General features: G+C 32.0%; 3 protein-coding genes and 1 long non-coding RNA gene across 7 annotated transcripts; 1 reads left to right on the top strand and 3 right to left on the bottom strand.

Annotated features, from left to right (window-relative positions):
* Positions 1-27: 27 nt before the first annotated feature.
* Positions 28-5,595, bottom strand: DNAlig4 (DNA ligase 4). Its single transcript, XM_011068836.2, has 11 exons — positions 5,431-5,595; positions 4,457-4,614; positions 3,966-4,249; positions 3,530-3,847; positions 2,863-3,169; positions 2,556-2,685; positions 1,705-1,962; positions 1,256-1,444; positions 848-1,147; positions 483-743; positions 28-390 (listed from the first exon to the last, which is right to left on the bottom strand). The coding sequence occupies exons 1-11, from the start codon at positions 5,593-5,595 to the stop codon at positions 49-51; spliced, it is 2,712 nt and encodes a 903-aa protein (XP_011067138.1). The 3' UTR covers positions 28-48.
* On the bottom strand, positions 4,719-9,519 carry LOC147907727 (general transcription factor 3C polypeptide 3). 2 transcript variants are annotated; one of them, XR_015547006.1, is made up of 5 exons: positions 8,873-9,519; positions 8,572-8,766; positions 6,602-8,475; positions 5,880-6,224; positions 4,719-5,599 (listed from the first exon to the last, which is right to left on the bottom strand). XR_015547006.1 is itself a non-coding variant. In XM_087412114.1 (4 exons), exons 1-4 carry the CDS (start codon positions 9,307-9,309, stop codon positions 5,944-5,946), a joined length of 2,787 nt encoding a protein of 928 aa, XP_087268240.1. In that variant the 5' UTR covers positions 9,310-9,519; the 3' UTR covers positions 5,658-5,943. The 2 variants fall into 2 exon arrangements, 1 of the variants encoding a protein (XP_087268240.1); XM_087412114.1 differs by lacking the exon at positions 4,719-5,599 and having other exon boundaries at positions 5,658-6,224.
* A 2,276-nt stretch (positions 9,520-11,795) lies between these two features.
* Rme-8 (receptor mediated endocytosis 8) lies at positions 11,796-23,701 on the top strand. 2 transcript variants are annotated; one of them, XM_087412110.1, is made up of 18 exons: positions 11,796-12,240; positions 12,664-12,928; positions 13,578-14,423; positions 14,771-15,214; positions 15,590-16,000; positions 16,118-16,683; positions 16,941-17,853; positions 17,946-18,302; positions 18,402-18,593; positions 18,776-19,288; positions 19,384-19,962; positions 20,771-21,200; positions 21,305-21,587; positions 21,691-21,904; positions 22,008-22,193; positions 22,265-22,405; positions 22,479-22,719; positions 22,792-23,701. In XM_087412110.1, the coding sequence occupies exons 1-18, from the start codon at positions 12,170-12,172 to the stop codon at positions 22,905-22,907; spliced, it is 6,768 nt and encodes a 2,255-aa protein (XP_087268236.1). In that variant the 5' UTR covers positions 11,796-12,169; the 3' UTR covers positions 22,908-23,701. The 2 variants fall into 2 exon arrangements, with proteins under 2 accessions (XP_087268236.1, XP_011067144.1); XM_011068842.2 differs by having other exon boundaries at positions 11,797-12,240; positions 14,846-15,214.
* A 924-nt stretch (positions 23,702-24,625) lies between these two features.
* LOC147907726 (uncharacterized) lies at positions 24,626-26,974 on the bottom strand. Of its 2 annotated transcripts, none has more exons than XR_015547007.1 (2): positions 26,593-26,974; positions 24,626-26,351 (listed from the first exon to the last, which is right to left on the bottom strand). It is a non-coding gene; the product is annotated as an uncharacterized LOC147907726 (long non-coding RNA). The 2 variants fall into 2 exon arrangements; XR_015547008.1 differs by having other exon boundaries at positions 24,626-26,021.
* Between the last annotated feature and the right edge of the window lie 62 nt (positions 26,975-27,036).

The following is a 27,036-nucleotide window of genomic DNA, read 5'->3' as shown; positions in this document are numbered from 1 at the left end:
GCGCGAATTCGGAAATGTCAAAATGAATTCATTTCTATCCATTTCAATTTATTGAGTGATTAGGTAATCTGTAATTTCACATATTCGGCCATTTCGAAAACATTCCCCGATCCATTTACATTTAACGATTTTTGTAGATATTTGCTTATAGGCCTTCGTGTCTCTCACAATAGCGCTCGTATCGTTATCTTCTACAAAGACATGCGTAACGGAACTATCGATATTGTCTTTGATTGTACCTGACATGAAACGGAATTTAAATTTAGCATTACACGATTGGTTTTCAAAGAGTCCAATTATATCTCCAAATAACGAATAAGGCGATGTACTTCCGAACAATTCTTTGTTCATGTCTTTTTCTTGTTCACTGATAAATGGATTGCCCATAAGCTAAATGAATAAATAAATTTGTGAAATTATTGCGGTAAGATTATTGCGATAATACATATGTATTCAGTATTAATGAATTTTGACTCAAGTACCTCAAAAATAATCGGCTTCGCAATCTTGTCGAATGAACGCTTTAAACTCTCCTCATCTGCGTCAACAACAAAACTATCATAATATTCGTCATAATTTTCCGTAAGTTGGCGTCTAGTAATGGCTCGGCTGCATAATAGTTCCCACGGTAAAAAATCAATTAATGAAGTCCAGTCGGACCGATTAATGTTTGTAACACGTTTAACCCAATCTAAAGTTACAACATCGTATTTTCCATTGTTTACTACTTCTTTCCCTCGTATCTGAAAAAATAGTTTGCACTTTGTAATTTGTCCTTGAGTTCGATGATTATCAGATTTAAGCTTGAGTTGCGATAGCGCGCAGCGCAAAAAAAAATATTTCTTACCGTTCTATTATTGCCTACTATCACGCAAAAAGTTGTATTAATTGGATTCTGAACAACTCTTGCGCTATGTTGCTGCAGTATTTCTTCAATTTGCTCTTTCGATAATTCATCGGTACCATTAATCACACAAATTTCTTTCCCATCCAATAGTCGCGTGAGTGGTACTACGCGCTTATCGTACACGTTATGTTCAATTGATTTACTTCGACTCGCTACCTTTTGTAATTTAGAGACTGGTACTCGATCGATATCATGCAGAGTAGCTTCCCGCTTGGTTAACTTTTGAATCATTCCCTCATCCTATGATAATAATTGGATTATTATAAATTGTAAGTAAATTGTAAGTCGCAAGGGCAACTCTACTTTCATAATGTAATAATTTATCATTCATTAGTGGCATTCACATACTTTGGTCAACGATAGAAGTTCAAGAGTAGTGCATGAACTGTACCAGGGCTTATCCATCCTTACATTCGTAACTCTAGGAAATCGTAGACTGTATCCAATTGGATATTCATTACTACGTACTATTTCAGTCGCTCGTATCGTTAAAATTATAGAATGTTCTGGATGAATCCACATATCTGGCTGATTTCTCTATAAAGAATATAATACATCTATCTGCAGATGTACATGAAATGCGTATAAAACATTATTAGTGCGTAAAGAGTATTATATGTAATACTCTTGACAAGAGTAAACATATAAATTTGTTATGATGAGAGAGAAACATATGTATTATAAGTAATAAAAAAATCGAGAAAAGATAAAAATATACACCCCTAATATACATTTAAAATAATATTGTAAGTCCCAAGTAAACTAAAATTAATTATTATGTATTAATTTTAATTTACCTTGGGACCTACAATATTTTCAGGACGTTCCTTAATCCAATATGGCGCAAGTTTTGTTTGAAGATGACGTAACATTTCATCTCTTATTCCAGTGCTTACAGATACGATGGAGAAAAATTGGGACGGATTTTCTCTTTCTTTATTTGTTGGTGCAACAACACCCATCATAAAGCTTTTAATTATTCCTGTATATTTGCCCTCTCCGTAATAACCGCCAAGTATGATGAGATCTATATCTTGTACCAAATTGTCAGAATACTATAAAAATATACGTATTTTGATTTTGTTGCTTCTGAATTTTGTGCACATTATTATTACGTATTGGCTAAAGATAAAGATCGTTCGATGTATATTTTTTTGTTGAAAATCAAAAATAGTAAGTATTCATAATCTGTTCTAATTTTAAGACCATTTTAATATCCAAGTATATACCTATCTTACGATGTTAATACGCCTCTGCGGGCAGTGTTCACAGTTTTTCGAATTTTATATTTAAGTTAAGTACTGCAGTTTTAAGATATATCAGAGAGCTATATTAGCATCTTAAGACATTATTACTTAAGACGGTCTTAAAATAAAATCAAACTATAAATACTACTCTCTGATTGATTCATGACATCTTGAGACGGTCTATACTTAAGACGGTCTGAAATATAAGTAACTTTGAGACCGTCCAATATATCATAATGTATTTAATGTTTTATTTTTCAAACACGCACTTTCTCTCTCTCTCTCTCTCTCTCTCTCTCTCTCTCTCTCTCTCATTCTTTCTATGCGTGATAAATTAAATTTTTAACAAAAATTTAACTTAAAATAATATAATGTAAAATAATATTAAAAGGAAACTTTACCTCTGCTTTAATCTTATAACAACCGTTGCCATCTCGAATATTTGGTTTATATTTCATATTGCATTTCTTTATAACAAGTCCTTCCTCATTATTACGGAGGCATGTATTGAATTCCTTTATCAATTCTTCCCTTGTGACAAACGTCGCAATAATTAATCACTTATTGTTTTTGCATTATTATTACTTAAAAAAAAATAATTTCATACGAGAAAATAATTTTACATCTGGTAGACATTCAATTTCCAAACAATAATCTAATAACAATGGCGACTTATCTTAGTGTGACATTTTCTTCGTAATATTCTACCTGTTTGAAATTAAAGTAGATTGACATACAGTTAGAGAACCTTCCTCTTCGGTGAATATACCGTTGAGAAGCTTTAATCTGTCTTTATAAGGTATATCAATGAGCAAGATGTCATTATGCAGAATCATATCAAACGCAACGAAACACGGTTGATGTCGACTGCTCGCCGATAAATTTTTGACGTCAAGATTCATACCTTTTGTACTAAATATTCTTTTCTCTTTATGCCAAGCCATTAATTCTCCATCCAATATGAAAGAATGGCAATTCGGATTCAAACACCGCGTAAATACCGCGGTCAAAAAACCTATTAGAAATATTATAATTTAATTATACAACACAGTTTCAAAATGAAATAAATAATGTATGTACAGGCGATGCATATTATATAGCCAATTTTTAATATATATAATATATATCGAGTACAATCTACCTACATTAATAACGATTCGAGCAAATTACGAGTTTCTTCATTTTACAATAACAAATTTTTTTTAAGTGGGTTAATAAATATAAACCGACAAATAGTAAATAAAAATAGAAGCATACAACCGCCACACGCAAGATGTTCGTAGCGAATGTCGTACCTTACGTGTGTCTATATGCTCTTCTTCTGTTTACTATTTCTTCAACTTGTTTATTCAACTTGGAATATTCGTTGTCATACCCGAAGATCCAGTTTCTCCGTATCCATATTTGTTTGTAATGTCGTATCCTCTACGTGTCAAGTATTTAAATTTTCCATTTTTCATATGAAGTTGCGACCTCTCGCCATCGTATTTAGTTTGAACATAGTACAAGTCATTATCTCGAAATAACTTGCCAATATTTTCAATATTACATCTCTCTAAGAGCATCGGCTTAAAATGTGTAAATATTTGTATGCCGCATTCTTTTAATTTGATCTTAGGATTACGTAACTGGTCACAAATCTCGCGCAGATCATTCGTCACAAGAAATTTATCATTCGCGTCGGGATGATAGACTTGAAAGAAATGCACTGCAATTAGTCTTCCAATGCGTCGTGAGATGCATACATATTTATACATATACGTTATACATATACAAAACATTCTGTTATTAAGCAATTAAGTTATACGAACTGTGCAGTATTCTTTGTGTTCCTATACCAAGTCGTAAATCTTTAAGAATGATACGCGTCATCCACTTCATCTCAAATCCTGTAATTTGTCGGAAAAGTACTCGAAACGTTTCAATTTTTTGCTGCCTCGTTACATTTGTGTTTCTCTCGGAGATACTATCGAGGAACTCGTTAATCCGTGCGATCGTGAATCCAGTACTGATTCGAGGTAACTTTTTATTCAATACGCAGTAAGCTCGATCAGCGAAATCATTTCCTATAAATTTGCCCGACGAGAGTAAATCTCTAAAATAAGAATGTTGTACTTTTAAGAAAATTTCTTCAAGGAAACGTATATATTAGTTAACTGTATGTACATTTGCTGATGTAAAATTCTTATATACATATGTATATTTTTGTATAAGGTAAGATATGTATACTTATATCCAGCAAAGTGTGCTTTATCGATTATAGCATATAATGATTACAATTGAAAGATTATATTATACTGACCGATAATTTGCCAACTTTTTATAACTGTCACTATTTTTTGCGAAACCGTATACGTGAGCGTAAAGATTTGCCAACGAAACTTGCTTCAAATTATGCGGTCCACGTTGTCGTTCAAGATCGGGTAGTATCAATCTTAAGATAGGATAGAGCGACACATCCTAAGACAAAATTAAATCGAATCATAATTAGAGCCGGGATATAATAATAACAACGCCGTACTATTATTGTCATAAAATATGTTACATCATTTTACACATTCGACTCTCATTGGCATTATTTTCCTTTATTCATAAAATATGATATTTTTATACGGAACAAATTTGCAGGATACTTTTATCCAAACTGCTTTTTAAAGAATGTTGTAATTTTTTGTTTAGAATTGTATTGACAAAAAAGGAGAAAATATCTCACGATAATCTCTTTGCTAATACTTATATAATGCTAATATTGATAAGATACTGCCATTGTGGACGCAGCCTAATGACGACAAAATACGCACCTCACATCTCTCTCTCTCTCTCTCTCTCTCTCTATCGTCATACGTTAGATTAGAATAGAGATTTTAACAATTCTTATATTTTTTTAAAAATAAAAGCGTGTTTATTGGGGAATTTTCGATAATTTTCTTAGAAGTTTCTTATAAATAAATTTAATCATTTTTATGTCTACAAACTATAAACGCAATATTTCTATCCAACATACGCATAATGTATAGAATAGAGCGGGGCTATTCCGTCAGTTTCACTCCTTAAAGTGACATAAAATTTACGGCAAACAATATCTTTTTGCAATAAGTATTTATATAATTACTTTATACTAATCATTTATATTTTATTTATACTAATCATGATTGCTTTTTGAGGGCACAAGTACGATACCTTTAAATGTTTAGTATATGCTGTTCAGAAATATAGACACTATCGTGAGAAATGGACGAAAAAGCCCCGCTACCTCGTACTTTAAAGTATACGTACCGATTCGGAATATTCTATTTTCAATTTATCGCCAACATTTCGACAAGTATCGATAAACGTTTGCAAAATTTGTTCTTTCTTTTTTATATCATGTGTCTTGGCAACGTCTTCCAATGTATCGCATAATTGTTTAAACTCAATTTTAGCTTCTAAAGCAATAGCCATCACTCTAAAGGAAATTTAAATTGATGTTATTTTAATATGGAATACCTTAAGGGATTGAATGATTTATTTCAGCTTGAAAAAATTATATATTTTGTTATTATTTATTATTGTTATTCATTATATAACCCATGTAGCGATAGCAAAGATGTATAAAAAAGTGAGATTGTTTCAGAAACGGGAGTTTGATCGGTTGCACTTGTTTGAAAGACAAGATTGTACAATGAAAGAGTAGAATAATTTTAAATACGTGTTTTGTTCTTTAATGAAACTTATTATATACATACGCGCATACGTTCGTTTACACACGCACACAAAAGCAGAAATTCTATAAAATATCACAGTTTCAATTTATACCGTGATATAATTTTCAAGATACATTCTAGCAAGAAGATGATTGTCGGATTGTAGATAGATAAGATGCAAATTGAACGCTGCTTCCTTTCTTAGATCCAAAAGATTTGCATGCTGTTTAACTAAATCTCCTGGATTTTCGTTCAGGACCAACTTATAGAAGTGAATCGCAGATGGTAATAAACCGATTTGATGAAATGCCCGTGCCATATTATAGTAAGTTTCTTGTTGACCTTCTTCACCACGTAATTGCATGTATTTTTTGAAGAAGGCTAGCGCTATGTACAAAGATTAAAGATTAAAAAAAAATACATACGTAGTTGTAGTATACATTATGTAATATAATAATGTATATCTATTGTTATACGTATTACATCATTATTTAAATGTACACTTTTAAAAAAGAAAGAAGATTGTGCTTTAAATGCTTTCTAAATGTAAACTGAGGCTGCGGTCAAAGTCTCTACAAATGCTTTGATTGACCAATTAGAAAAAAGAATTTTACAAATTGACCAATCAAAAATTGCTTTAAAGCATTTGTAGCATCGCGTTGACCGTATCCTGACACATGCGCGCGCGAGATTTAAAAATTAATTCCTATCTTATTAAACAATATATATATATATATATATATATATATATATAATATACATACCTTGAATTACTAGCTGATTCTTCTTAGCTGACATCTTTTGACATGCCATATGTAATTGTGTCACGCCTATTAACAATGCTAATAATGCACTAGGTGCTACTTTAAAGAGAGACATATAACCGTTTAGAGCATATTTGTAAGTTCCCGAAACAAGACAGTTGTTTGCATGCATGATATGCAAATATGAAAATACGTCTCTTCCAAGTAATCGCATTATAAATCTGTTGTGTCTCAAATCTTCTGCTCTTTGAATAATTATATTTAACAAGTTCCACGAGTTGGACCTTTGACAGACACGTACGAATTCTCGGACAATATTGTAACCGTAGAACGAATCCTTATTATGAATGCAAGAAACCAAACACAAAAAGATAATATGAGAGTCTCTGTTTTTAAATCTCTTTGATGTTAGAGCAGTGAAACATAATCTTTGAAGGAAACCATACTTGTTTAATTTATACGCTAGTTTACACATTTGTAGGAAAAGTAGAAATTCATTTTTTTCACTCGGTCTTGCATTAGTAGTAAACGTTGGCGCGTTTTCATCTTCTAACTTTTCTCCGCATGATAAACGACGAAGTTGTAGGCTGTCAAGCCGTTGCCGAACACCCGTTGCGCGTGCCAATGCGTTTAATTCAACCTTTCTTCTTATATTAACACAATGTCGTGAGAGAAGTAACATTCCCGAGGAAAAGTATTCCTCATATCTTCCAACTTTAAAAAGTAATAGCGTTCTTTGATACAGAACGTCAGAATCTAATGTATCGGATTCGGGATCTTGGTAGAGAACTTGTATCGCCTTATCGTAACGTTCTGACTTTTTATAAAGTTTAGCTAGAGCTAATCTTGCGCCTAAATGCTGTGGTGACAACTTTCGAACAGTTTCGTAAGATTCTATAGCTTTATCCACATCATTACAACCAACCCAACATTCGGCATGTCTCAGCCAAACTGCAGCCAAACTAAAATTCGAGCTTTTGACTAACGGATCCAATAAAATCATAGCGCGATGAAATTCTTTCTTGCTCATCAGTGCTTCCGCTACATCTAAAAAGAGATCTCCAGAAATCTCTGGATTTTCGCGCATATAAAAGTTTGGTAACAATTTTTCAGCAATTGAAATATAATCCAATTCAATGAGAATTATGAGAAATTTTGCCTTTAAGTCAACAACCACGTTGTCTGGTACATTGCAAGACTCTATTTCGTCACTATTTTGGCTTCTCCATGTCGGGGACACTGCTTTTCGTTTTGCATTACTACACTCTTCTTCCTTGTCGGCCTTTGCATCGTTGGCCGCTATTCTTTCTTCTTTTTCCTCATTATTCTTATATCGTATCTGAATATTTGTATACTTTACTAATATATCTAAACATCTCTGAAATTGCTTTAGCGCTATTAATAATTCAGTCATGATATTAACTTCTTCTAATGTAATGAGATCAGGACATTTGACAAAGATAATCTCTACTGCTTCCAATGCTTGTTCATTGTTATCTTCTTGCATATAACGTTTGGCTAACATCTTTGCATATTTCATTATATATTCACCATCCTCGACTTCCAATTGATGAATCAGCTTTGTATATCCCCGCAAATATGCTTTTTTATCACCATTTTGTTCTTGAAGCTGTGCTCGTGTCTCATATAAACTTATGTCCTTTGGACTGGCTTGAATCGCTTTAGAGTAACACGTTATCGCTTGCTTTATATCGCCACTTTCCAATGACAAGTTAGCCAATCTTACCCACTGATCAGCATCTTTAGGACTAAGATGCGCAGCAATTAAAGCAAATTGCAATGACTTTTCTGGTTGATCATTTTCATATATCATAGCTAACGTCTGAAATGGTTCTGGAGCGCTTGGTACTTGTCTAAAAAAGAATTAGCAAGTGTTAAAGAGATTTTTACTTGTTATAAAAATTTTAACCAAACATTGTATATCAATGTAATACACTAAGACAACTTGCCTAATGATCTCCATGCATATTTTAGCTGCTAAATCTACCTCTCCCTTTGCGAATCTCAAATTCGCCTCTCCCATAAGTCCTTGCAAAACTGGTGGTAAAATACGCCTTTTCTTTTTTTGACGCACATTAATTGTTTTATGCTGCTTTTGTTCCACACCTTTTTGTACAGTAATATGATCAAATCCACTTGTTGTTCTAAAAATTGCATCACAAATGTGAATTTCGTGATTGTCAAAATAATTAAAATGTAATATATATATATATATATATATATATATATATATATATATAAAACCCATACCTGGAGGTATCATTTTCTATCATCTCTAAATCTGTATCCTGATCCATTCTGGATGAATACTCACTGAATGTTAACTCGCCATTTAAAAACTGCTTTGTTAACTGATCTTCTTCGTCGATAGTTAACGACATATCCTGATCTTCCATGTCCATGTTACCCTTGTTAAAATTACATGACGGAGAGAATGTAGAATTTGGAATAACATCTGTTACATCTCTTATCTGTAATGCTTTTGCTTCGACAAATTCATTTATATCCATATCCATTGAATTGATAGCATTTTCATCCAATTCTTCTATTATTACTGATGCTACATTACTATTCCCACTAACAGCCAGATTGTCATCGGCAGTCGATTTTTCAAGTTGCACTTCCATTGCAATTTTTTCAATCACATCCATGCTGACATCGTTTCCTTTATTTACGTTACATTCCATGGTCCTTTCACTACATATACGCTTCCTCAATCTTATACTTACATTAAATAAGATATATTTCTAATAATTTATACTTAAGTAAACTTTGAAATTCATTTACATTAGCCGCATACTGTTATCGTAAAACTGACTTTGCTATCGCTACATATGTATGATATACTAGAAAATACATAAATGATCGATAAAACAAAATGTAAATATATATTTACCTGCTTGTCTGTAGAATTACTTTGCAAGAGGTGTATGAAAGAAAAATTATAGTATTACGTTATTATTATGTTATCACGCACATATGTACTATTGCCAGGTTTCTGTCTGCCATAGATCTGGAGTCAGTGTAAGAAGTACAAGCACTAGTGTAATACATACATAATTAATCATTTTGATGCATATTGTATCAATTTAGTACATTATTCTTTGAATACATCGTTGAAATTAAAATTTAATAGAAAGTTACTAGTTAGTACATGTATCAAATGCACGATATAAATTAGACAATTCAATCGCTCGGTAAGCATGCCTAGAATCCTATATAAGTGCTTTCCACTTGAATACTTGGGATATGATCAACGCGATGCAAACGCTTTGAAGTGTTTTTTAATTGGTCAGTTTGTAAAATTCTTTCTTCTAATTGGTTCATCAAAGCTTTAAAGCATTTGTAGCAAGACTTTGACCACAGCCTTGATGACAAGTCGACGCAAGTGTCATTCTATCTTTGTTACTCTCTGAATGTCAACAAGGATAAAACGACGCTTGTGTCAACTTGTGTTATTAAATGGAAAGCAGCCTCTATGAGAGAAACGACATTGGTATCGCGATTTCTGATTGATGATATTCCTACCTAATTAAAGCAGCCATATTGTGCTATTCACGCGCTTTAGGCTCCATTTTCATTCGTCAAAACAGGTCACGTGTCAAAATTGACGAATACCAAATATCAATTTTGATCACAGTACAGTACAGTAACTAGGCAATTAGGAAACCGCGTACTACGTACCACCTATTTCTTTCGCTGATATTACATGGAGCCCGGTTTGTGGCATAATAACAAACTCACTACTATACACTGCTATACACTTTTTAATGGAGTTAATTGATTTAAACGCAATTATTAAGTAAATCTGTTAAAAAAATAAGAGTATTGATAAAATGTGCACAAAAATAAGTTACAATAATATATTAAAAAAAATTCATACTAATATGAGTTTGTCACTAGCCCATGCCGCAAACCGCGCTCCAGTAATATCAGTGAAAGAAATAGGCGATACATGTTACGCTTTTCCTAGTTGCCTAGTTAGTTACTATTAGTTACTGTACTGTTAGTTACTGCGTATTGTGTATCGCATTTCTGTAATCGCATCCTAACTTTTCTTCTTTCTGCGCATGTGTCAAAAGAGGATAGAAGAGGATAGAAAAATATTTCTGTCCTTTAGATCTTACTCACAGCTTGACATCCGTCATAAACATATGCCAGTGTATTCATAGTCCTTCATAGGCCTTCCTTTTTAGTATCTTTCAGATATTCTACAAATTATTTCATTGATTACTGAGCATCTAAAGATAAATTTAAAGAAGCCTTTAGTACAAGGTCTGACTATGAATATGGACAATAGTATTTCTAGACCGAGCATTGTTAAAAATTTGGGAAGTGGGAGTAGCCCTTATTTAAAAAAAGACACACTCATGATTAGTCTAGGTGCGTTCTCTCTTATGTATGCGCGAAACGAGATAAAATGCACCTGGAAATCGATTTTGTATTTCGAAATGAAGTGAAAATTATAAAAGTGAGAGAATTTACTAGAATACTGATTATTTCATTGGTTAACGCCTAGTAAATTCGCTTTTGTAATTTTCACCTTGTTTGATGATACAGAATCGATCAATCCCTGGATCAACTAAAGCTCTATATTACTAAAGTACATTAGTCCGCCGTAATATTAAACTTACTAATCTTACCATAGGTTTGTTTTCTGTGGCTGAACTAGTGAACACTTTTGCAATTTAAAGTGAGATAGATATACATTTGATATTTATTGTTTAAAGCGAGAAAGAGAATCTAGTGCAGAAACAAAAAACAGACCACATGTACCAATAATACCAATATGTGTTAATTATACTAAGCGCTTATTGGACTACTAGATCCAAGATGACGGTGAAATAGTCAATAGGAAAGCTGTCGGCAAGACTATTGGCTATTTCAAAAAATATAAAAAAAATGCGCTACTTCAGTAATATAGAGCTTTAGGATAACATAAGTGCATCCTTTTCTAAATGAGAGCTATTTCCACTCCTCGAATGGTCTAAACACGGCGTTAGAAAAATATTATAATAAATAATAATAAATAAGTAAGAAAGATGATATTAATTATCTAAAGTAGACAAAATTATTCTACGTTACGAATTATTATAAATAAACATATTAATAATAGATAAATCCCTTTTTTGCTTAGTGAGCGGTCGTCGCCTCCGAATGCACCCACTGTGGACACTGTGGAGTATGGTGTCGACATCTAGAAACAGCTGTTCGTCGACACCTCCAACGCCCCCAGTCGTTCTCGACCATCATGGCCGCTTCCAGGTTAATAAAGCTGTCGAAGATGACATTTGTTAAGTGAAAAGGATTAATGAGCGTATACACATACACACACACACAAATACTACTTATTCGAACTCGAATTAGCAGCAAGGACAGTTAAAGTTTATACCTTTTTTCCTATGTCCATATTTTACGTAATGACGATCGTGTAATAACTCGTGCGCGAATGTTCTCTTACGCCTTTCACTTTGTGCAAACAGTACTCGGCGATTTAATTAAAACTTTATCCGAACCGAAACGATTACGTCCACGTGAAATGAAACAATGATGCCGATAAAGGACAATCAAGATGTGGCATGCTTTTTAGTTACCAAGCATTCTACATGGAAAGGAAAGTAAGTGCATTGTTTTTTCTTACATGTATTCTACTGTACCTATCAATTTCAATCCATTTCAGCAATTCGATTAAAGACGTTGGAAAGATGTAGAATAATATCCAATCGGTTAATATCCGATATGTCAAATAAAATTCTATGATTGTATGATATTTTAGTAAACTTGGTATAAACAATCATACAATATAGAAACTATCTATGTTTTATAAAAAATATTACGTCTAAAAATATATTGTGTATTTTAATTGTGATTTTTCAATAAAAAATTAATGAACTTTAAATTGTATATTATCTTTGCATAGATATTTGTTGTATCTTTAGATAGATGTTTGTTAAATGTCTACAAAATTAATATAAAATAAGAATATTCTTGTTACATACTTGTACATAAGAGTTTTATATATATATATTTATATATATTAGGTACAAGCGTATCTTCTCTATTGGCTCTATGGGAATAACAACATACAATCCTGGCACGTTGGAAGTTACAAACAAATGGGAATATTCCGATTTTATAAATGTACAGCCAATAAATAGAAATCAATTAGGATCTCATGAATTTACTATAACTGTACGTAAGGAGCGGAAAAATGAGACCATGAAGTTTAGTTCTGAGCATAGATCACATCTATTAACAGAAGCACTTAAATACAGAAACCATGTTGAAAAATCTAAAGAAATTTTGGTGAGTTTACACATATATATTTGTTCTTTTTTTTTGCTTTTCTTTCTTTTTACATGTATGTATGTATATGTTTAATTGTATAATTTTTATAATACAATATGTATAATTGAAATATCGCTTAGAATATATCAATTTATTTCTCTAGAGTTTCATAACCAGTGTGAAGTAATATGGAAGTAATTTTTATGCAGAGTGTATACTGAGAGTGTACGCTAAGAGATTTTAAGGCATGATTTCTCATGTAAATTCAAAATGAAAATTTTATGTAATCATATTTTTGAAACGGCTTAGCTTCAAAGATACAGAGTGTCAAAGTTGAAAAAAAAGAATTTTGTTTTTTCTAAGAATTTTGAAAATGAACTATAAAACTCGAATTATTTTGATAAAACTTTGTATATGTTTAAAGTTTCATTAAAATAACTCGAATGATTTTCGAAAAAACGAAACTTTCACATTCTATATCTTTGAGGCCGTTTGGAATCATGATCACATCAAGTTTTCATTTTAAATTACCTGAGCAATTATCCCTTAAGATCTTGTAGTGTGCTCTCTAAATATACATTATATGTGCGCGCGCGCGTGCGTGTGTGTGTGTGTGTGTGTGTGTCACAACTCATACTTATAATATTAATATTATTTATATTTGTAGAGATATCCAGCTTACAAGCATCACTGGTCTGATACAAGATTACCTATTGTATTAGAAATAACATCATACAGTCTTGATCAATTAGATCCTGCGACAAACATGATATTAGCTAGTTATTGTTATAAAGATTTTGAAGGGCTCTTAACGATGAAAGATTATCCCAATGGATTTGTGATTGTATGTGGTGGATTTGGACGTCTGCATCTTTTTGCTTCTAAACATATGGAAGAGATAAAAAAGAAATTGCAAGAAGCTGCATTAAATAACTTGGGCATTAATATAAAAATGTTGAAAGAACCTATAAGGCTCGATGATTTCATTGCTCAAAGATTAGGGAAATTTAGCAGCGATGAGTACATAACAAGCGTATCAGAATTTACTGTTCATAAAATCTCCTCCAGGCATTCGGATCCTCAAAGAAGAACACTTTGTCTTTCGGATACTTGCCTGTTGGAAAGAGATCCTCAAACGTATAATATTTGTACTCTTAGGCCATTATCAGACATTTTTACTCTGGTTCGTGATAATGATAATCCCCAATTGTTCACTATACAATATCTTAATGGTCAAATACGCAGTTATACCGCAACGAATAGAGATTCCTTATTAGCATCTTTACTGGATGGTGTAAGAGCATCCGGTAATAGAGATGTCCACGTAAAGATGTATCCCATAGCCAGAGGTAAAAGACTCGGACCTTTCAATCTATCTGTTGACGAAGAAGTCGAAACGACACATGTAAAATTCCTTCAGCAGCCACCTGGAGGACGTACGTTTGCTGAAATTTTGGAGCGATTTAATGCAAATATACCGTACAGTGGACTTAATTACTCCATAACGCAAGATGTAAGATAGAGCATTTCTCTATGTTTGATATTTTGCATATATGAGATTTTATATTTAATTTTTAAGAAATATCACTCAAATAATCGCTCTTTAAGCATTTGTGCTCATGTATAAGAGTTTGTACAGTACATTGAAGCGGTTAAATTATATTAACTGATTGAGAGTTCAGAATTTCTTTGAAACTTTATAATTCAATAATTACATTCAAATTTCTTTTTATTTATTTATCTATTTTTCCTCTTATAAAAATGATATATTTACGAAAATTATGAAGTTTCAAATGATTCCGTATTTAAATAAATATAAATTGTACATAAAGAGATACAAGATATTTTCTGTTTATCCAGGAAGTTGTACCGCTTGAATGGACTGTAACGACATTACAACTCCAAGTACATCGTATTACAAATGATTACTTACAGGGGATTTTTACTGAAAATAAAGACAAGATTATTCTCGGAGCTTTAAATACTTTGATCAACAAAGATCTCGAGACAAATAGTGAGATTGAAGCACAATTTCATGCATTGCGTAGATTGGTGGCTAGCAAAATCGGTTTCGCTGCCTTTACAACACTTCCTGGCTTCAGAGAAACCGTTGGTACAAAAGTTGTCAAGGCTTTAAAAAGACATAATTGTGGTGTAACGCAAGCTGCCATAGATTGTATTTGCGCTCTAATGCAACCAATGCATGACGATTGCGATTTAAGACAAGAACAATTGAATAAAAGTAGTCTGCTCAGCAGTAACAAGTTTTTAGAAAGTTTACTCGAAATGTGGGTTAATCACATTGTAAGTGTTCCACTATTATATTTGTTCTTATTATTGCTTATGACATCAGATTTTTTTTGAAGTCTGTTTTAAAACTTTTGCTTTATAATTATCTAACTTGTGTAGTTGGTTTTCAGTATCTCTCAGTTTTTGCTCTCTCTTTCTCTCTCTCTCTCTCTCTCTCTCTCTCTCTCTCTCTCTCTCCCCCCCCCACACACACACACATATTATATTTTTAATCACTGAAATATTTATTGATGCTGTGATAAATTTTATGTAGTGTCCTTTGTTAAGAAGTGTTGTACAAGTTTTTTAGTAATGTGCAAAAATATTCTATAAAATATAATATGACAATGAAATGATAAGCCAAAGCTTTTTCTTTTTTTAACGTTACAGAATCGTGGTACAGGTGCACTGGTAGTTTCTGCTATGCTCGATCTTTTAACATTTGCCCTGTGTGTACCATACAGTGAAACTACTGATGGCAAACATTTTGACAATCTTTTAGAAATGGTTGCTACAAGAGGTAGATCATTGTTCAAATTGTTTCAACATCCTTCACTGGCTGTGGTCAAAGGTGCTGGACTGATAATGCGAGCAATCATTGAAGAGGGTGCACCTGAAGTAGCAGCAAAAATGCAAGAATTGGCACTTGCAGAAGGAGCTTTACCAAGGCATTTATTAAATAGTTTATTTACTGTCGGTAGTGATAGCAGACTATTAACGCATCGACAATTGTGCCGACATTTAGTAGGTTTGTGGGTCACGGGACATCCTACGGCTATGGGATTATTGAAACGAATTATGGTGAGTCGATATTATGTATATTAAAATAGGATTCCATAAAATGGAGACAATTGTTTTTAAAATAGTACCTATTGTGTTATGTGTTGCAAATACAAATGGAATTGCTGCAATTTGTAGCCGGTAGGTTTGTTGAATTATTTGGACTCTGATGAAAAAGTACCGGACTCATTCCTGGAAGAAGAGAAATTGAACAATCGTGACAATTTAAAGATAGCTATAGATCATGCATCAAGAAATAAAAAGAGTCCACAATGGATCGCTATCGAACGTCAGATGCGAGTAGTTGAAAAACATGTAGAAAATGCTTTGCAACATTGGGGTGCTCGTATTGGAATAGAACGGAGAGAAACGATTAAAGAGCGTCCGATAGTTTTAAGAAAACGTAGAGAACGAATTAAATCTGAAGCAAATTGGAAATTATTCTATTATAAATTTAATCAAGATCACGCACTGCCAAATTTAATTTGGAACCACAAAACGAGAGAAGAATTGAGAATAGCTTTGGAAAATGAGATACGTGCATTTAGTTCAGATAAAGACTTAGCTGGTGGAACTTTGATTGCGTGGAATCATAGAGAGTTTGAGGTGCAATATCAATGTCTTTCGGATGAAGTTAAAATTGGAGATTATTACTTGAGGCTTTTATTGGAAAAAGATAGTCCAGACAGTCCTATAAGAAAATCGTAAGTATATATATGATTAACTGTTTATATACACTCGATGAAAAAAGTATTACACGCCTATAATATATCCTGACGATGAAATCAACTGCAGAGAAAACACCGCCTGCAAAAAAAAAGAAACATTTACAAAACGTTATAAATAGCAAGAAAATAAAAAAAATGTAACTCGTTTGTTATTAACTCTATACTTATTCGACGTTTCATTAATTTGTAGTACAAAATTTTAGAGTTTATCAGTATTTTATTTTCAATTACAGATACGAGTTTTTTAATGATTTATATCATAGATTTTTATTGACTGCGAAAATCGAAATGAAGTGCCTTTGCTTGCAAGCAATGACGATAGTGTATGGTCGATATTATGAAGACATTGGTCCATTCTCAGATACGAAATACATCCTGGGAATGTTGGAGCGTTGCGCGGACAGAACGGAGCGTGATAGGCTAGTCATGTTCATAAATAAACTCATATTACATAGGCGAAATGTCAAAGATATAATGGATCAGAATGGTGTACGAACTTTAGTCGATTTATTGACATTGGCACATTTACATACTTCCCGAGCTGTCGTACCAACGCAAACCAATGTGATAGAGGCAGGTCCACAACAGGAACGAATGGAAAAGGAATGGTATTACAATAATGGTGATCAACGAGAAGGTCCGATGAGTCTAAGGGATTTGAAAGAATTGTACGCTTCAAATCATGTGACTCATAAAACAAAAGTTTGGGCACAGGGCTTAGACGGATGGAAAACGATTTCACAAGTGCCACAATTGAAGTGGAGTCTTGTTGCAAAGGGAACTCCCGTGATAAATGAAAGTGAACTGGCTAATTTAATCCTAAACATTTTAATCAAGATGTGTGAATATTTCCCAAGTAGAGATGCCGATGACGCGGTAATTAGGCCCTTGCCACGTGTAAAGCGATTGCTATCCGATCTTCAGTATCTGCCACATATCGTACAGCTTTTGCTAACGTTTGATCCAATCCTAGTTGAAAGAGTCGCTACGTTGTTATGTGAAGTGATGCGAGATAATGCTGATGTGTCAAAAATTTATCTTACCGGCGTATTTTATTTTATCTTAATGTACACTGGTTCTAATGTCTTGCCGATTGCAAGGTTCTTACAACTTACGCACACTAAACAAGCTTTTAGGAACGACGATGTGAGTTTATATGTTTGCATCTGTTTTTATAATAAAAAATTATAATATGATTAAATGATAAAGAAATATAACATTGTTGTTGTATCTTTTAGAACACTTGTTCAGATATAATGCAACGAAGTATTCTCGGTCAACTATTGCCTGATGCAATGGTGAGTTATTTAGAGAATCACGGAGCAGAAAAATTTGCGCAAATATTTCTTGGAGATTATGATACACCGGAAGCGATTTGGAATGCAGAAATGCGGCGAATGCTTATCGAGAAAATTGCTGCACATATTGCAGATTTTACTCCTAAGTTACGAAGTCATACCATGGCCAGGTATCAATATATCGCTATACCTGCTGTAAGATATCCACAATTGGAAAACGAATTGTTCTGCCAGATATTCTATCTCAGACATCTTTGCGATACTATTAAATTCCCGCAGTGGCCTATCCCAGAACCTGTAAGTTCAAGGGAATTCACTTGATGCACTCGTGTTGTGTTATGCATCGTTTATATCAATATTTCCTCTATGATTTATACGAGTGTTATATTCAATTAGGTGCAGTTACTAAAAGATGTATTAGATGCATGGAAAAGAGAAGTAGAAAAAAAACCACCTCTAATGACTATGGAGGAAGCTTATAAGCAACTTGGCTTAACTAGTGGAAAACATCATGATGAAGCGATCGTCAGGAAATCATTTTATAAATTGGCTCAAATGTTTCATCCTGACAAAAATCCTGAAGGCAGGGTAAGTCTGTATTTAGAATTTATTATGATATATGTATGTATTTCCTATATTGGACATTTTACGTATTAAACATAAGCTTATATACACTGGTATACACATATGCATGTGCATATATGTACACATATGTACACATATATTATACATGTATAATATTCGCACATATACAATAACAATGATTTTAGGATAAGTTTGAAGCTGTTAGCCAAGCATACGAATTTCTATGCAGTCGCAGTTGTTGGTCGACGACTGGACCTAATCCTGACAACATTGTTTTGATTTTAAGGACACAGAGTATTCTTTTTCATAGATATACAGATGAGCTTAGACCTTACAAATACGCTGGTTATCCCCAGCTAATCAAAACAATTAAACTGGAAACGGATGACGAACGGTTATTTTCAAAATCTGCCCCATTGTTAGCAGCTGCAAGCGAACTTGCATATCACACGGTGCACTGTTCGGCTTTAAACGCCGAAGAATTGCGAAGGGAAGGTGGTTTAGATGTATTGTTGGAAGCATATACGCGATGCGTATCGGTATTAAGCAGATCGAGTAAATCAACCGATATAGCAGTGCAAGTTTGTATGCACATCACTAGATGTTTCGCTGTTGCCGGATCATTTCGAGGATGCAGAGATAAGATTATCGAACTGCCGCAACTTGTAAAAGATCTTTGCAGAATACTGCATTTTAAGGTATGTACAAAGCAAGGAAAGTTGTGCGTGCGTGCACATACAACTTTAATTTATTCCATTTCAATTTTTATTTTTCTTATTGTTCTCTTTTGCAGCATCTAACAAAATTATGTGCAGTTGCCACAGAGTGCATTTCATCTCTTGCTACAGATAGCATATTACAAATGCAGTTATTACAATCTGGTGCTTTATGGGATCTGTTGCTCTTCATGTTCAACTACGATTATACATTAGAAGAAGGTGGAGTAGAAAGAAACCAAGATGAGAATCGTCAGGAAGTAGCCAACAACTTGGCTAAATTGGCAGTTCGCGCCTGTGCTCGATTAGGTGGTTATATGAAAGGCGATAATGAAACACCCGTTAATCCCGTTACAGTTGCTGCTTTGGAAAGTTTATTAACTCCTTATCTAGCACGTCAGCTTGTTAAAGATAAACCCGAAGAAATTTTAAAGATATTGAATTCTAATTGTTCAAATCCGTATTTAATCTGGGACAATGGGACTAGAGCGGAATTAAATGAATATTTAGAACTGAAACGGCAGGAGAGATTAAATAATAGCGACAATTTTGAACATGATTTTAGTGATTTCAAGTATACTGCTCATGCTGACGAATTAGTTATCGGCGAAATATTTGTGAAAGTATACAATGAACAACCAGCGTATCCAATTGAGGTAAATTTATTTATTATTAGAATATTGGAAACAAAAGCATGTGTGTACGTAAAATAACCGTTAAAATAATTGTTAGAGGAAAAGGTGATAATGTGGGCCTCTGTTATATTTTTTTTATTTAATTTTGTATTTTTTAGTTATATTGAAGTCAATGATATCGCAATCGGTATAATTTATTAATTTAAATTTATTATAATATATAAAATACATTTGTGTGTGAAATGATAAAGACAATTTAGAAAATGGAAAATTTTTTTGTAATGAAAAGAGACATTGTGACTATTTGAATATGGCAAAGTGAGCCTCTCTTCTTCATATATCTTTATCACAATTTATTTTTTCACAATTTAATTTTTCTTCAGGTTTATTTAAGTCGATCCATGAGTATATTGGGTTGGAACACAAGTTCGTAGCACTACGGACATAAAAATTCAAGCAACTGTAACTTTGTTAAAAATATAAAAATGAATTTAAAAAATTTAACAGTTTTGAAATCTCTACGTTCAAAAGATCACTATGTCTTTTATTGAGTTTTTTTTTTAGTTTGGTAATTTTTTTTACATATAGAAAAAACTACGCGCGTGCGAGTTGGTCAAAATGGGAAACCTTTTTTTCACTTTGTGGGTTACATTAAAAAAAAATTTGTAAAAATTTTGCAAATATATATGTAATAAAAACCTTTTGCAAAAGATAGTGTTAATAATAACAAAATTATAAATAGATATTATTAATAGGGACTCGATATTATGACCTTCTCCTATACGTTGTATGATGAAAGTAATTTTGGAGATATATATTTGATTTTTAGAATCCCAAAGGTTTTACAATAAACTTGCTTGAATTTCTGTCACTATCTTCGGAGTACTTAATATCCTTGGGAAGTATTACTTCGATTAAAAAGGATCAAGAAAAATTGGAACATATTGTGATGGCGCTTAAAGCTCTGAATAATGTTATAAAAAATAACCCTGGCATTGAATTACAGTGTATGGGACATTTTAAATTGCTGTTTGGACTTTTGAACTGTAGTAATTTTAAATTAATTCAAAAGAGCGCTCTAGAAGTAATCAGTAATGTTACCAAGAATCAAGAATGCGTTGATGATATTGCCGCGAATGAAGTTGTCGTGCATTTATTGTTATGTTTGCACAGTTTAAAAGAGTATCAGCTTCTTGCCTTGGAAACTTTGTATGCACTAATGAGTTCAACTAGAATTGTAAAAGACGCGTTATCAAAAGGTTTGTATGCAGCCGTATAGAGAATTGACATTGATTTATAAATCAGTTGAAGGTTTACCAATAATATAATCGTTCGATGAATATGTTTGTAATGTGTGTTTCAGGAGCTGTTGTATATATTCTTGATCTCTTTTGCAATTCGAGTAATATTCAGATAAGGGAAGCAGCAGCTGAATTACTTGCAAAAATGTCATCCGATAAATTAGCTGGACCAAAAGTTAAACTTGATTTATCAAAATTTTTACCTAGATTATTTAGCGAAGCTATTCGTGATGCGCCTAAGCAATGCGTACATATGTTTGAAACACAGCACGAAAATCCTGAATTAATATGGGATGATGATGCAAAAGCTAAAGTAGCGAGAATTATTGCAGAATTGAAAGACGAGTAAGATTTATAAATTTATTATGTTTTGTTTTTTTCTTTCTCTTTTTTTCTCTTCTTTTCCTTCCTTGTTATGTATAGATATTAATTATACTTTATCTTTTAGATATCATGCATTACAGAGGCGAAATCCTAATGCCATATTAAAGTTACCTGATACACAAAGTAATATCGATATCGCGACGAATGAACCTGTCGTTGGTGGTGTATATCTTCGATTATTCATAGCCAGTCCCGCTTGGGCACTTAGGAAACCAAAAGAATTCTTAAGTGAATTGATGGATACTACGTTAACATTAATGTCCAAGGACAAGACTGATGTAAGTACAAGAATTTATTAATACCATGTGCTAACGTATGAAAAATATTATTTTAATATATATATATATATATATAATTTTCTGTATTTAATTTTCTTTCTAGACGGATATGTTGGAATTAACGACGCAGGCTCTTGTGTGTTTGCTTCAAGCGCAACCTACTTTAGCAGACCAAGTACCATCTTTGGGTCATATACCTCGACTCTGTCGACAGATGGCTGCTCAGAATAGTCAGCCATCGGTATATAAAACAGCTATATTAATTTTACATCAATTAGCTACAAGCGAAGTGAGTAAATCACCTACATTGATTGTATATGAGTCATAGTTATGTTTCTAATTTGTTTGATTTGTGTTCAGATTTGCATTTCATCTATATGCCAAACGGAATGCATAAGTCCATTGAAGCATGCGATGCAATTGAGGAGAGATATGATCGCGGTTGCATGCGAGACACTGAATAGATTATTTTCGACGAATGAAGATAGACTTGTTAAACAGGTAAGTGTAAAGAAAAAAATTTGTACGATTCAAATATATCGCATTCAAAATTATTAATGTAATTTTATTGTAGGCATTAGATGCCGAAATGGTACCGTATCTCTTAAATATATTGGAAGGACGATTAGATATTGTTGAAAATCCTGCCACAACCAAAGCGCAAATAGTAAAAGCTTTAAAAGCCATGACGAAAAGTTTACTTCTTGGTGAAAAAGTTAATGCCATTTTGGAAAAATCAAGTGTATGGGCAGAGTATAAGGATCAGCGACACGATCTATTTATTTCGAATAATACGAGTTCTGGTTACCTCACAGGTATAATATATGCAAATAACTTTAATGCATTCTCAGTGTATTCTTTGTGCCAATTGCTTGATTGTTATTTAGCTGGAACACCTGTATCTGCTGGCTATTTGACTGCAGGCCCAAGTACAACTTTAACTACGGGCCCACCACCAGTAGAAAAAGAAGATAGTTTAATTAATAGAAATGATAGCATCTGATATAGATAACATTGTAAGTGGTACAAAAGGCAGTAAGAACATTAATATTGAGAGATTCCTATCGGTAAATAATACCGGTATAGAGACTACATTGTCTGTGATTTTTGGCTTCTTAAAAACAAAGAAATTTATTAATTAAATATATTGTTTTTGCTACGTAATCTTTATGTTAGGGTTACAAAATATAATATTTTGTTTTTTGTTTACATTTATATGTGAACGATAGTAACATAGCTATAAACTTTAATCGTCAGTTTTTAGGATAACATAAATATATAAGTAAAATTATAATATATATTCCTCTCCTAAGATACAAGAATTTCTATATACACATATATATACATGATGTGTGCGCGCGTGTGCACGCATGTATACATGTGTGTATGTATATGTATATTACCAAACAATCTTTGGACAATTTTTTTTATCTTGTACTCAACAGTGTCGTAATGTGATGTCTTGTCACTTTTCTGATGAACGAATTTACACATTTGTAAGTTCGTCTGTAAAAAATAAGAATCATCTGTTTCAGAAATAAGAATGAAATCCAATAATATTGACACGTTCAAAATTGACTTTTTTTTCTTTCTCAAAAATCAGAGTGAAGGAATAATTATTGGCTAATAAAGTTTAGTTTTGAGTAACGTTATTTCTTTTTTTTGATATCTTTTCACATCTAATTGTGTGGTTGGTATTAGTTTCTTATTCATGGCCCATTTCTAAGCTTAATTAGCGATTAATTATATTTTCACTTGAATTTTTATTAAGCAAATATTGATACTGGAAAAGAAAAATTTATCTTAACTAATTTTCATATCTTAAGAAATATCTATGTATATTATGGGGCATAATGAGGTATTTTTTAACGAGATTAATCATGAGTTCAAGTGTAAGAAATTCCTGAGAAGTAAAATTTATGTAATAATTTGCAGTAAAATCAAAAATGAAAAAAGAAAGCAAACCATCCAACAAATCTACATGTAGTTACACAACTTTTTCTGTGATAATATATATAATTGCGGTGAAGACACAAGACGAGAAAGACAAAGTGAAAGAGAGTAAGAGGGGGAGAGAGAGAGAGACAGAGAGAAAGAGAGAGAAAGAGAGAAGTCAATATGTTCTAAGCTTTGTCATTGCAAAAAAACATCGATGGCAACATTCTATAAGCCAGAAGTATAAAATGTACTTATAAGAAATTTAAAATATCTTTGTTTTTGAAAAAGATTAAAAATTAATACTAAAGAAATGTCTATATATGGTATGTATATCACAAAAATTTTAATAATATATTATTTTTTTTAAATGTTATCGGATGAAAGAATTGAAATTTGATTAATTGAAAAAAAATATTTATAATATATTTTTACTTGCTATTGATTTCTAATTCATATTTTTCTCTTGAAAGGATATATTTTTAAATACATATAAAATATTTTTGGTTGTATATAATTTTGCTAACTATCACAATTCAATAAGATTTTGGATGGATGAAAACTATTTATTATCTTGAAATACAGTTTCTTTATTGCATATTTCAATATAAACATATACTATTTATATTAATATACTATTTATTTATAATCATATATAATATGTCAATTTTTCTATCTTTTTAATATTTTCCAATTATACATATAATGTATAACTCAATTATATATACGTACAATGTCTATTCAAGTTGTAATGGAAATTGCAGACTATTACTAATAATAAGAATATTATTGGAGAATATTATTTATTATCAGATTTTTAAAAATTCTTTATATGTTTACACCGGTACAGAAAGATTTAATAATATGATCAAAATATTTACATTTTATACAATTATTAGAAAATCTGAGATAGAGAGCTTAAAGAACGATAACATATGATGATATTACAAAAGAGATTCCTTAATGACATAATATCCGTTTATAAACATTCAAATAATACAAAAATACAAAGATGCTTACAATGGATAAAAATGTTAGAATATTTTTTAAATATCTTTATATATTCTAAGAGAATATGTAAACATGTTGCTTGGGCAACACCTCTTTTCTTCTCATCTTTTGTCTTTACTTTTATTTTTTCTTCTATTAATTATTAGTATCCAGTTGATAGAATACTCATTACTAATTACAGAATACTACTGAAATGACATCGAAATATGATATTTAAAATATTACAATGAATGTGTAAGTTATATTTACTCTTTCTTTGCTGTACAACACTAATCATATATTTTTGCGTTTCAAGATTGACGAGTCTTTGCTTTTTTTAAGTAGTAATTTACAAGTGTAAAAGAATAGGAATATTTTTGCAGTGATAATAATAATAATTTATATATCTATAAAACATACTTGCAATTAATTGCTAAACAATAGTACTTTAGTATGTACTTTAGTTTGTATTTTGTTTATTTAAAGTTTCTACTCACTCACCACTTAGATTGTGATCGTCAGAAGCGAAAGAACAATAAAAATTCTTCTAGAGATTTGTTATTTTTTCATCTGAGAAAGTGTTAATCTCATTTATTAGAAAGTGCTCAATCTCATTTATTGTTATATCAGGGAGGTCTTCTGAGCCTTTTGAACTGTCGGTATTTTAGATCTTAGGAATTGATTGTCCTTGGTCTTATACAACTCTTTATATAAACCTCCATGATTTTTGAGATTAAGTCTCCATTTGTTGTTATTTCGCCTCTGGAGCCCAAGATCGCACTTTTTTGCAGATCGAGCACTTTCCCATAGTACTTTCGTAAAATTTTTGTTATTTTCGATGACTGAGATTTTCTCAATGTTATATTCCCTTAAATCACTCTTGATAGCCTTAAAGATATTCCTATTTACTTCTTTTAGTTTGCTATAGCTACTTGTACACTTACTCAACTCCCTTCTAGTTTTCAAAAGTTGCTTTGTACTACTACTATTTCTTTTTGAAAGGTTTTTGATCTTTATTTAGCATCCTTTATCGCATAAACTATTTGGTTATCGCTCTGTCTCAGCCAGAAATAAATTGACATTCGCTTTTAAACACAATGTCCTGCCTTTCATCTTGCATCTTCAATGCACTTAATTGCCTTATCCCTAGCTGTATCTCTGTCGACGAAATTCAGAAATTTTTTTCTTCGATCTATAATTTAATAATTATATAATTCTTTCTTCAATCTATAATTCAAATATAATATAATTGCAAGATATTATATATTAATAATACTAAATTAAAAATAAATAATTCTTTTATTTTGTATAATTTTATTGTTTAAAATTATTCATTAAAATATTCCAAATTATTTTTTTTTATAGATCAAATATTAAAATTGTATACATTATAACTGTTTGAAAATTTTCCGTAATTTTCGTATCTCTATTTCATGATTACAAGTTAGTTCCAAATTTTGTTTTAGACTCCTTTAGGACACACACAAATTCATTTCTTTCTTCACATTCTCTAAATCTCGCACTGCAAATCAAAACATTGATGATTTAAAATTTTTGTTATTTAGATTTATTTTTAGTCCTAATATTTTTCGCATAAACGCGAATAGAGAATAAATGACATTTATTCGTAATATTAATAGAATTATTATTATTATTATTGATAATTATTCATATTAATATCTATAAATCAATTTTATTATTATTATGGCCTTTTCGCGACGCGTTTCACGTTTCGCAGAACATATGTAAGCGTAAAATCTTACGCTTATTGCTGGCAGTAGTCGACAGCAAAAAGGAATATTTTTTCTTGTTATCGATTTCTGGCATATGAAGCCAGAATATTGGTCAGAAGCAATGAAAAGTGAGTTCAAACTTGGTCAGAAGAAAAAAAGAGTCTCTAAGAGGATATACGAAATAGGGTTACACTTCCCGATTTTAAAAAATTTGTTTACGGAATGTGTCTGACAACGGCATGTTTGGAAATTTGGCGATGGTCCCGCCTCGGTATCTAACCTCCTACGGATAGTAGGAACTTTAACTGGCTGTAACTTGGAGAGGGAGAGGTGGGAAGGGAGCGATGTCAAAGGGAAAGTGGGTTCCTCTCGACTAGCTTAGAGAGCCTATCAGAGTGGCTGTGGGAATAAATGACTCGATTGATGAGTCAAAATTCTCAAGGCAAGTCCACGCTTGTCGTGTGTGATGTGATA

The sequence above is a fragment of the Acromyrmex echinatior genome, chromosome 12 (assembly GCF_024713525.1).
Source record: "Acromyrmex echinatior isolate Ae372 chromosome 12, ASM2471352v2, whole genome shotgun sequence".
In the NCBI taxonomy this organism is placed as follows: Eukaryota; Metazoa; Arthropoda; class Insecta; order Hymenoptera; family Formicidae; genus Acromyrmex; species Acromyrmex echinatior.
Note: the sequence above shows the minus strand (reverse complement) of the source record. Positions and strands in the feature narration are given on the sequence as shown.

What these genes read in the sequence shown, in the direction of transcription:
- DNAlig4 (XM_011068836.2), bottom strand. Translation starts at nt 5,595, where the DNA reads ATGGCTATTGCTTTAGAAGCTAAAATTGAGTTTAAACAATTATGCGAT. An exon ending in AAAAAGTTGGCAAATTATCG is followed by an intron (nt 4,250 to 4,456) that starts GTCAGTATAATA and finishes TTCTTATTTTAG; the next exon opens with AGATTTACTCTCGTCGGGCA. An exon ending in AAAATATTGTAGGTCCCAAG is followed by an intron (nt 1,445 to 1,704) that starts GTAAATTAAAAT and finishes TATTCTTTATAG; the next exon opens with AGAAATCAGCCAGATATGTG.
- Rme-8 (XM_087412110.1), top strand. Translation starts at nt 12,170, where the DNA reads ATGATGCCGATAAAGGACAATCAAGATGTGGCATGCTTTTTAGTTACC. An exon ending in ACAAAAATCCTGAAGGCAGG is followed by an intron (nt 18,594 to 18,775) that starts GTAAGTCTGTAT and finishes CAATGATTTTAG; the next exon opens with GATAAGTTTGAAGCTGTTAG. An exon ending in ATCAATTAGCTACAAGCGAA is followed by an intron (nt 22,194 to 22,264) that starts GTGAGTAAATCA and finishes ATTTGTGTTCAG; the next exon opens with ATTTGCATTTCATCTATATG.
- LOC147907727 (XM_087412114.1), bottom strand. Translation starts at nt 9,309, where the DNA reads ATGGAATGTAACGTAAATAAAGGAAACGATGTCAGCATGGATGTGATT. An exon ending in ATAGAAAATGATACCTCCAG is followed by an intron (nt 8,767 to 8,872) that starts GTATGGGTTTTA and finishes TGCAATTTTTAG; the next exon opens with AACAACAAGTGGATTTGATC. An exon ending in ATATGCATGGAGATCATTAG is followed by an intron (nt 8,476 to 8,571) that starts GCAAGTTGTCTT and finishes ATTCTTTTTTAG; the next exon opens with ACAAGTACCAAGCGCTCCAG.